This window comes from Aulostomus chinensis, chromosome 5 (genome assembly GCF_037954235.1).
Source record: "Aulostomus chinensis isolate RoL2024-O1b breed Wild chromosome 5, RoL_Achi_v1.0, whole genome shotgun sequence".
Taxonomy (NCBI): Eukaryota; Metazoa; Chordata; class Actinopteri; order Syngnathiformes; family Aulostomidae; genus Aulostomus; species Aulostomus chinensis.
Genome location: NC_141324.1, coordinates 7,060,626 through 7,071,506, shown reverse-complemented (window position 1 = coordinate 7,071,506; position 10,881 = coordinate 7,060,626). Strand labels below are relative to the sequence as shown.

General features: G+C 41.2%; 2 protein-coding genes across 3 annotated transcripts in view; one reads left to right on the top strand and one right to left on the bottom strand.

Moving 5' to 3' along the window:
• The first annotated feature begins 603 nt into the window (after window positions 1–603).
• Window positions 604–5,054, top strand: tmem53 (transmembrane protein 53). The gene is made up of 3 exons (XM_086202836.1): window positions 604–792; window positions 924–1,027; window positions 2,896–5,054. The coding sequence occupies exons 1-3, from the start codon at window positions 738–740 to the stop codon at window positions 3,595–3,597; spliced, it is 861 nt and encodes a 286-aa protein (XP_086058962.1). The 5' UTR covers window positions 604–737; the 3' UTR covers window positions 3,598–5,054.
• toe1 (target of EGR1, exonuclease) overlaps window positions 4,388–10,881 on the bottom strand; it is an 11,495-nt gene continuing 5,001 nt past the window's right edge. Inside the window, exons 6-7 of one of the 2 annotated variants that reach the window (XM_086202833.1) lie at window positions 10,855–10,881; window positions 4,388–9,812 (exon numbers count right to left, since the gene is read on the bottom strand). The exon at window positions 10,855–10,881 is cut by the window's right edge and continues 136 nt beyond it. In XM_086202833.1, coding sequence (XP_086058959.1) covers window positions 9,168–9,812; window positions 10,855–10,881 — 672 coding nt within the window. In that variant the 3' untranslated portion in view covers window positions 4,388–9,167. The remainder of the gene's footprint in view (window positions 9,813–10,854) is intronic. The other variant, XM_086202832.1, reaches the window with a different exon arrangement.

Here is a 10,881-nt window from a genome sequence, read left to right as displayed (position 1 = left end):
AATATTTCCTCACATTTGTGACTTTCTTTTTCAGAGAACTGTGGGACAGTTTGATATATTACAGCCCTGCTGGTACAGAGGAAAGAAGCCACATCTATCTGGTCCCATCATGCATGCATAAAACTAATTGTAAAGCTGGGTAATATGACTAAATAGAACTAAGATAGTTGTGGTGTGTGTAGCCAGTGTATTAATATTATATTTTCTGGAATTAGACTAATGGTAACCCAGTCCCTCTTGAAGTTGAATCAATGGTTGTTATTATTAAGCCTTTATTTTGAAGGCAAATTATTGTAGCGGAAGTGAAAATTTTTGCATAGTGCGAAGACTTATTTTGCAAGAGTTAACAAATTTTATTTAATTTGAAACCAGTTCAGTTATGGGCCAGGTGTTTATTTTGAATTCAAAATGTTGCAACAGAATTTACTTTTCTTCTGTGAATTTCAATGTTGTCAAGTGTTCTTTTCAATTCAAATACATTTTATTGTCTGAACTTATTTTTCAGACGGCATTTAACCAAAAAAAATTGTCATGATAAAATAAGTTTTATTGTGAAGGCAAAATATTATAACGGAAGTAGAGTACCCTTATTTTTACCAAAGCCGGAATGAGCTAAGTGTTGTCAGCTCGGTTGTGTGTGACCAGCTACAAATGCCCAGTTTCGCCCTTCGAAGCTTGACTACCACATCAAGGAACCAAGCAGTAGAAAAGGATACCAGTTCTTACCCCGTACAGAAATGGCGGACAACGAAATAGACTACAACATCGTATTTCCAGATGCCGAGACGTCGGGTGGGCATCTTCTTATTGTACAGTATATCAGCCTAGCATTTATGCTAATGATACCTTGAAAATGTATGCTAACTATGTAACTATATCCACTTGGTTCAATGTCGCTGTATTCCCGTTTGTTTCGATTCCAGAGGTACATTGGCGAGGAACAAAAGAGCCAGTAGTAATTCTGCTGGGCTGGGGTGGCTGCAAAGACAAACACCTTTCCAAGTACAGTTCCATCTACAACGAACAGGTGAAATCCGCATCTGAGAGGCTTATTTTGTGTTTTGTGCCTTTGTGGTACTGGAATACGTAGTGTGGTCGGCTGACAGTGGCTTTGTAAAGGCAGATAAAATACGGAATTTTGGAGATGAAAAATCCTGATAACTGATTGATTGGACTATAATTTGGCGATAATATTTAATAGTCCGGCTAACTTGTATGCACTCTAATTATAAATTTAACATTCAATATATTTTATCTATATTTATTATACCAATTGAACTGAATGTAAAAAATCTGAACTGGCATAAAGTATGAAAAAAGTTTAAAAGTTGTTCCACTTTGATCTTGAGTTTGTTTATCAGATTCTGTGAATAGGTGTTTTTTTTCTAAGGAAAGTACACAGTGAAGTGAAGAAATAAACAGAGACATCAATCAGTTCCTCAGTCATTCCATTTAAGATTTGTTGCTAACTAGGATAAATATTACCCAGCACAAAGAGATATCATGTAACAATAGCTTAACAATCACATTGTGGTTGTTTAAAAAAAAACAAAAAAAGCAAGGAGATAGCAGATAGTCAACGGGACATGTGGCTGCTCTTCATGTTGGTACTTGTAGGACAGGTTATTCTTTAATAGGCTTTTCCAAGTTTGGGGAAGTTTTTAATAATAATAATAATACATTTTATTTATAAGGCGCCTTTCAAGGCACTCAAGGTCGCCGTACAACAGTTTAAAATAGATAAATAAATAAAATAAAACATGCACGATTTCAAAGAACAACAACAGAAGTCCCTAGGAGAGCACAGGAGAGGGCATTCAGCCATATGCCTGTCTAAAAAGGTGAGTTTTGAGATGATTTTTGAAGGTGTCAATGGAGTCAATGTTTCTGATGTCAGGAGGGAGGGAGTTCCAGAGGCGAGGGGCAGAGCAACTGAAGGCTCTAGCCCCCATGGAGGTTAGACGAAAGGAGGGGACATTGAGGCTGATGGAGGAGGAAGACCTGAGAGACCGGGTGGGAATGTTGGTGTGGAGAAGGTCTGACAGGTATGAAGGCGCGAGGTTATGGATGGTTTTGAATGTATGGAGGAGGATCTTGTAGTCAATGCGGTGTTTTATGGGAAGCCAGTTGAGTTGATGTAGAACGGGGGTGATGTGACTGATGACAGGGGTTCTGGTGATGATTCGGGCAGCTGCGTTCTGGACCAATTGAAGCTTATGGAGGACATACATTTTTGGACATAATTGAATGGTGTAGTTCACCTCAAGTCCTGATCTAGCATGACTACACTTGTCTGGTTTATGTGTGTGGGTGTGGAGTTGCCCAGCCCAGTTGCACCACCAAGCAGCCCACATATGAAACCAAAACTTATTGTAGAGTTGTTGACTTGTTCATGCAGGATTAAACACTCAGGCACCAATGTCAGGACAAACCCTAATTACCCTAATTATGTGTGGACCCTCCTCCATGCCTAATGGAGTTTCACTCCATAGATGCATCACATCCAACTCCCTGTTATTCCTGGTTTGAATCCCTGTTTGTTTGTGGTTTGACTGGCGCTCTTTTTATGAATCATCACTCTTTTCTCCTGCAAACATCAGGACAATTGGCTTGGCATCTGTTGCTTATACCCAATAGTAGTGGATGGAAACTATTTGCCAAATTCCTGGACATTTGGCCAAAATTTGCCATACATTTGGGTGGAATCCTGACTTGAGTCCTCCTCAAGACCAGTGGAGGCTGCATGATTAAGGTTGATTATTGGCAATATGTTCTGCCAGTTATATCAATGCTGACTGATTGGAAAACCAAGTAATTGAGTGGCATCTAGTGTGAACCCATCAAACACACTACGCTTTTATACTTGCCTTATATGCTTCTTTTCTTCCCTCAAAGGGGTGTGTCACCATCCGCTACACAGCTCCTCTGAAGACGGTCTTCATCTCTGAGTCGTTCGGCTATAAGGAGCTGAGGGGGATAGCTCTCAAGTTGCTGGAGATCCTCTATGATTACGAGGTGGAGAACAGTCCTATCTTCTTCCATGTCTTCAGCAATGGTGGCTTCATGCTCTACCGATATATTGCAGAACTCTTGCACAACGACAGACAGTTCAGTTCTCTGTGTGTGATCGGGGCTGTCGTGGACAGCTCACCTGGGAGTGGGAATGTGCTCGGTGCTCTACGTGCACTGACAGCTACACTTGGGCCAAGAATAAGTCCAGTTTTAAAGTATGTCCTCTTAGCACTTTTCGCAGTTACTGTTTTCTTGTTGCGGGTTGTTCTGTACCCCTTGACCAAGTACATCCACAAGAATCACTATGATGCTGTTTGTGAGATGCCCCCTTCGTGGCCCCACTTCTTCATGTATTCCAGAGCAGATCAGGTGATCAGGCACAGGGATATCAAGCTCTTTGTTGAGACCCTCCAGCTGAAAGGCGTTCCAGTGGACAGTCATGATTTCGTTTCCAGCGCCCATGTCAGTCATTTACGGGACTTTCCTGAGCAGTATACTCACAAGTGTCGTAATTTCCTGATTGCTTGTATGAGGGATGTAGATGGGACAGACATAAAGAAGAAACACCGGGTTCAGGCAAAATGAAATTCTCGGTGAAAAAGATATGAAATTTCTAGAAAATGATGCACGAACTTCAGTCAGCATTGCATGATTTTATAAGATCAGCTGTCTTGGCAATGTTTTTCTATCCTAGTGCACATAATGGTTCGGTTACACAGATGTGGGTCGGGTTTTCCTGGACTCAATACATGACTGGGAAATCAGCCATAGAAACACTGTCACTCAAATTCCACTAATGTGTATGCAGGAAGGCTTAAAGACCATGCTGGTGTTATTAAAGCCAGGCATTATTTTCCCCTCTTCCAATATTTGATGAGTGACATGCATGTTTTTGCCACTGAGATGTTAAGATTGTTAAAGGAATACTTCAATCAATTGTTTATCTTGCCTTTCAGGTACTCACAAATAGGTGTCTTGAGAAAAGATTTTTTTTCCTCCTACATCACTTTATATCTTGCCATGTGTATTTAGCTTGAAGCTGGTAGTTACCAACTATTAACAGCAGAAAAATTGTCCCACTCAAATGTATCCTCTGGTATGATCCACGTGGTCTTTATCCAGCTGACTGAAATAAATGTACTAGCTGGGCAAGCTCCTTCATGGTCGTGCAGAACTGGAATTGTTCTTTAGTTTTTCAGCTCAAATATGGATTATTGAGCATACAGCTTGATAAAGAGGGAAATTGTGTATACATATATAATGTGTGTGCATATACTGTACATACATATATAATGTCCAATACAGCACGTTAAATTCAGAAAACAATGTGTATGAGGATTAAAAAAAAAGTTTAACATTTATAAGGGAAACCTCTTTTTAAATGGATCCTTTTCATAATATTGTACAAGACACATGAGTAAGTCAGTGGCAAAAACAAGCAGTTTTTCTCTGATGTGGACAGTGGCAGCAGTTTCACAGTCTCACTCAGTGTTGGACCGATTTAAGTAATTGTTCCTGTTAAACATTTAGACCCCTTAAGTTCAAACAAAATTGCCCAGGTTTAACAATACCAGTGTTCTTCTTTTAAAGCCTGCTCATTCGAGTGAATCATACGTGTACCACGTGTACAAATGATATAAAAAGTTGCTATACACTGGAAACTTGGGATTGTGTAGTGTAAAAGATATTTAACGTTGATGTGAAATGTAATGCGCCATAGGTTTGTAGTTTGAGTCTTGAAATAATGATAATGGAAGAAAAATCAGACTATCCAGTATTTAATGTTACGAACTGTCTTTGAAATGTGATCAAGGTGTAATGAAAGCAACTGTCTTGTCTAATGAATAAGAAATAATCAAATTATGTTTTCAGATATGAAAAAGGTCTCAAAATTCTTTGCCTTAAACAGGAAACGCCATTAATTTGTTTCTTCCACTGGACTGATGGTGAATAATAATGAATGTATGTGTCCAGCTCAACTGTTATGTTCTAACTGATGTGCCTTGAATAAAATAGAATGCTCAAAAATTGTTCTTCACACTTAGTAACATTCATACCCATAAGAGTTGCAAAATTTTTGAGTAAAAGTGACAAGGCAATGGAGAAAATTGGTTAAATATTATAGACAGACATTTTAAACAGATAAAAGGTGAAGGGAGTTTTCCAAGTGGCACCTTTTCTTATTTATTATTATAATTGTCTTAAATCAAAATTGTTTATGTTTTAAAAAAAACAACTTTTCCTTATTTGAGTGTGATCAACCTCTGATCATGTGGTCTGTTGCTTCCTGTCACATGATGATATGTCACAATGTGGCCAGAGTTTGCAAGGCAAGGTTGCATCATTCTGCTTCAACTGTCAACTCAGTCATGGCAGTAGCTTCGCTGTAGGTAAAGATGGACTGTCAGGGTCATGGCAAGATATATGTTGTTCACTTGTTTGCCTGTCCTGGCAATTGTTTTCTGTTCCCAGCACTGTGCACTGTACTGCATTTCCTCTTGTTTTTCCAGTGTAACGTGTTTATTTCTTTCTCTCAGCATGAATCGACACTTGGAATTGTACTTTGAACAAGGCAGTCTGCATGCAGCATTTAATTCTTGAAAGAAGAGATCTCCCTCTAAAAAAGCTGCACAGTAATCTGCAGGATAGTGTCATTTTACTTTTTTTGACCTGGGACAACTGCATAGGTACAGGCGGATTTATTCTTAATTGATTTATGGTAGTGTCTGTCAGTATGCTGACAGCATGACTCACGATGAAGTGGCCAGAGGTACTTCAGTTTTCTTGTCATTAACTGCTCACATTCAACACAGGCTACTGTAGGCTGCAGCTAACAATGACACAATAAACTGCCAGTCTTTTTCTAAGGTTTCCTCACACAAAAGCCATCAGCTCAAGCCTGCTAGCCTTTCACTCCGACAAGCTTACTCGTAAGACTGCCGGACTCTCCTCAAGTCAGAGCAATAATGACCCACCTTCCTAACCTCAATGTCAATCACAGGTGAACTCTGTCAAAGAACCCTTTCATAGGTAATGGTACATGACTGGCATGCATCCAGATTCTAGGCATCTTACAGCTACACTGGTATGTTCACTGGCAATGGGAAATCTGGCAACTCAAAACTGCATAAAGAGCTTCCTTTGTTAACTAAACATGAGTCTCAACACTGTGCAACATGACATAATTAATATCAACATGTCAGTTTGTTACACAACCTCCCCTCCACAAATTCCCTTGCCCCTGTGGGCCCTCTGAGGTCCTGGGCACCCTGAGTCAGGGGCCTCATCAAAAGGTGGGGAGGGGGAAGTAGGGTGAATGGGAAGTGCCCCAGTTGCTGCTGGGGGAACGGAGGAGGCTTGGCAAGGGGGCAGTAGAGGATGACAATTTAACCACCTCCCCAAGTCACTCCAAGACTCTATAAAGGCCTGCTCACTCACTTCCCAGTTTTGGGCATCTGCCCTTCTCGCTCTTGGGGCTATACATCCATGGCTGTGAAGCGCCATTCTCTGGTTTGCATTTCAATTAAATTTGTCAAGTCAACTTTATTTGTATAGCGCCAAATAACAAAAGTTATCTCATGACAATTTTCAAGGGGAGTAGGTCCAGCGCCACTCTCCTTCAACGAATTAACACAACAATTCTCTATGAACAAGTGCATCTTGCAACGGTGGTGAGGAAGACCTTCCTTTTAACAACCAGGAACATTGAGCAGATCAACACTTGGGGGAATGGTCGTCCGGGGGAGTGGGAGAGTGGAGCAGAGACAAAGACAGACAATTGAAAAAGACCAATAGAGAGAGGGACAGATAAAGAGAGAAAGAAACGGGGAGAGTGATGGACAGGGACGTTAACAGGCTGGAATGAGAAAGACAGCAAGCATCAACTAGCTACCAATAACATCTACAGGTTACTGAAGTAATCAATTTCAGCATTACATGAGCAATTATGTGCTAGCAAACAGAATACTGATGTTAGTGCTAGTACAGTATTGTGCATGCTAATGTAAATACTACTAGTTCTATTACTAATGCTGATTCGAAGGGTGGCTGCTTGAGCCCCTTCAGGTCTGTAGCCTCCTCCAGCAGCATCCTAGGCATTTGGGAAGCACAAAGGCTCCAGAGAAGAGGATCCATTAGTAACACGCCCAGTGCACCATGGGAGATCCCCCAGCAGTCTAAGCCTATAGCTGCAACCTCAAACTTTCTTTTCCCTGGCAACATTGACCAGAGGTGGCCAATCATAAGGAACGTTTGGGGTTCCCTGCTGGAGTTGCAGTCCCTGTGACCCAATTTATACTAAGCAGTTGACTATATGTGGATGAATGGACTCACGCCTGTGAGCTGTCTTCCAGTGTAATATAGCAGAGTTAATTTTCAAGATGAGCAATGCCATTTATACCTCATTTAACTCTAGTAACAAAGTTGAATTATTCCCTCTTTTTAGGTGGTGAAAATGACAACTAGGGGGCAGCATGGCTCAGAGGTAGAGTGGCTGTTAGAAAATATGTAGACACGTTTATGTTTTATCATGAGGTTTTAGCCTGATGGAGAATTGTATGAGTGTTGAGACCTTTATTCAGACCAAAGTACGGTAATGAAGTTTGTGCAGGATGTACCAGGCTGTGCTTACACTCCTAAGATAAGAGTTTAGGAAAGGCCTTGGACAGTGAGGAGTCAGCGTCCCCACGCTCCCCCCTTCAACTGTCCTTGAAAGGAGAACGAACAAGGCATGATGGGAAGCTACTGAGAGGAGGAACTTTGCATATGTATGTTTGGAGGACACAGAGACTGTTCAGTGCAGATGTAGAACCTTGCCTGTACTCCTTGCTGCAAGTAAAACTTTGAGATCTCTGTCTCTGAGAAGTTGATCTTGTGTGTTGGGAAATTTTGTGGTACGAACTAACAGCAAAACTACAGTCTTTATCTTACAGAAATAATTTCCTGACAGTGGCCATCTGGCAACAGAAGGTTTGATCCTCACTTCCCCAGTGACCATGTCGAAGTATCATTGAGCAAGATACTGAGCCCCTAACTGCTCCCGAAGGCCCTGCAACAGAGTGGCGACCTGTCCAGGGTGAACCCCGCCTCTCACCCAATGTCAGCTGGGATAGGCTCCAACGCCCCTCAACCCTTAACAGATTAGTGGTATAGAAAATGGATGGACGGAATGAAGATGAATACGACTCATCCTCAATTCCAGTTCTGAATGATTAAACAGTTGATCAATTGTGCAATTAATCATTATATGTTCCTTGTTTGAGCTGGCAACTGATAAGATGCATTCTAAACCAACCATACATTTCTTTTCCTTTTAAGTGTTTTCTTACATTGTCTTTATGTTTACTCCCCCCCTCCCCCTCAAAAAAACAGTAATTCAGGTACTTGTCAATCAGATTTCCATGACTTTTCTAAATTTTTCTGGGTTCTTTTTCTTTAAAGGCCAGGAAATTCCTTTTTTTTTCCAAAATCCAGACTTCTCCAGGGATTTTATGACACTACTAATCCTGCAGATAAGACAGTAGCTTTTGGATATTAGCACAGAGTGGCTCAGTTTCTAACACCATGAATGCACTAAGAATTCCAGGCAGGGATGGTGTGTGGGAGACACAAAGGAAAACTGACTGAATTAAATATACTGGAGCATTTGCTGTTCCTAATGTAAAAAAAAAAAAAAAAAAAAAAGTGCTGTTGACAGACATTAGTCTCCCACAAAGCAAATGGATAGGCATTGTGTTTTAGTAACTGAAGTGTTACAGGATTAAATTCTCCTTCAAAAAAGACACAGCCCACACCCATTTTTGGCCTTTGAGGAAAATTTTCATGAATATGAATTCTCTCCAACATCTGTTGGCACATGAAAAATACAAAGAAATCAATGTCAAAATATACCAGCATGCATTTAACACAAAATGGTTTCATACAACATAAACGTGTCAAGATAATATTAACAGAATTTTCTGTCTGTTTTCACTGAGGCATATTTCCATGACTTTTTTTCTTCATTTCCTACTTATTTTTCTTATAAACGCTTTCCAGACCTTCAAATGTCCATTTTCAAATTCCATGTTTTTTCATGACTGCATGCAACTTGAAAAAGCTCACTGTGAAGGTAGAAGAGGGGCCCACTCTGAAGCCTGCTCTGCTGTGTGTGAGCGCTACATCCCCGCTCCCCACACCATCCGCATCCTCTGTACGTGGGCCTTTGATGATTTGGCGAAGGAGCTCTGAACTATGTTGAGAGGGGCCGACTTGCCACTCAAGTAGACTTTATTTAGAGAGGTAGGAAGCCACTCCTGCTCCTCGCCAGTTCCGCCCACTCCATCCTTCTTGACGCGTGTGCATGAGAAGGCAAAGACGTATCCTGTCATGAAGGCGTCAAACCCGGCCCGGTGCGTACCTGCATCAGCCTTCTTCCCACTACACTCTTGGATTTTTCCTTTCTTACACTCCGTGTTATGGGCACACACTCTGTTCCCCTCGCTGTCTGCTTTCACCTGTTCCCCGTCACTCTGTTTAGCATCACTGTCCATTAGAGGGTCACTATCTAGACTCTCCACAGTCATCCCCTGCTGGACATCTAATGTTTCCACAGCATCAACTGTCAAGTGGGACTTTTTGTTTTCGGGGGCACATTCAAAAATGCAGGGGTCCTCCCCAACCTTTTCTGCATCTCTCTTCTTTTCCCTCTGTCTCTTCCTCTTCTTCCTCTTGTCATCCTTGCTTTTCTCATCTTGGAGAATGATCAGGTCAGTGTTGTGGGATAAAGGACACTGAGTGCCACTTGGACACCACCCGAATGCCTGCCAAACAGAAGCAAGCAAGACAGCATAGCTGGTGAAAATAGAGCAACGCAGTGATAAGGTATTTCTTTAGGCCAACCTGGAAGTTAGCATTGCCACTGGTTCCCTGAACCAAAAGCCAACAGCCCTCATTTCACTTCAACGGAAAGGTCATCTTTCAATCAGACTAAAGAGTAACATAATCAAACTTGTCATATTCCGCTGAGCACAGCATATGATCAGTTACAAGCCTAGCCCTCTGGTTTATGGCATAGACAAACATACTCCAGCCAAGAGAAGAAACTTCACCAACCTGGATGGTGGAAGTCTTGATGTCACCGGATCAACTCACTATTAATATACACTCTATTAATTCATTTAAAAAAAATAATAAAAGGAGGTCAGAAAAGGTAGTTTGGGATTTCCTCCCTGCTACAAGGTCATCAATCTGCTGCTGTTATCTGTTTGACTGCTGACGCACATCGACTGATCCTTAGTTTCTACAGGGTGCAGGGCTCCAGTCATGCCACCATTTTCACATTTTGTTTTGCAAGACAATTTCAAGAAATGAACAAAACTTTTGTGATTTTTGAGACATTACTCAGAAACTAACTGAACCGCATGACTTCAACAATATCACAATTAGGTTTGCCACTTGTTGGCAACCTACTTTTCTACAATACAAAGCGCTGAAAGTGAGGAGTGTGGTATTAACTGACAGCTTACGCCATAGAATAACTCGGAAATAATGAATCAATCAATCTGGAGGGAGCCACAGACATTATTTCAGGCATTTAAAACCCATATCAAATCAAAACCCATTCAAAAATCCCACTTGTGTGACTCAGACTCAGTTTATTTGTCACCAAGGGATCGAGCCCAGGGCGAAATGGAATTACACACTCAATGAGAGGAGGGAACCAGACGTTGCTAACATTCCAAACTTATCACCCGTATTTTAGGGCTCATTCATACAGCAGTCACTCATAAGTCACTCATTCACACCAAAGACTTTAATGGAGAAACTAGTTTTTAAAGGGATCAATTTGTATATTAAACTCACAGAGAAGCGCTGGCAGATGTTCGTCTG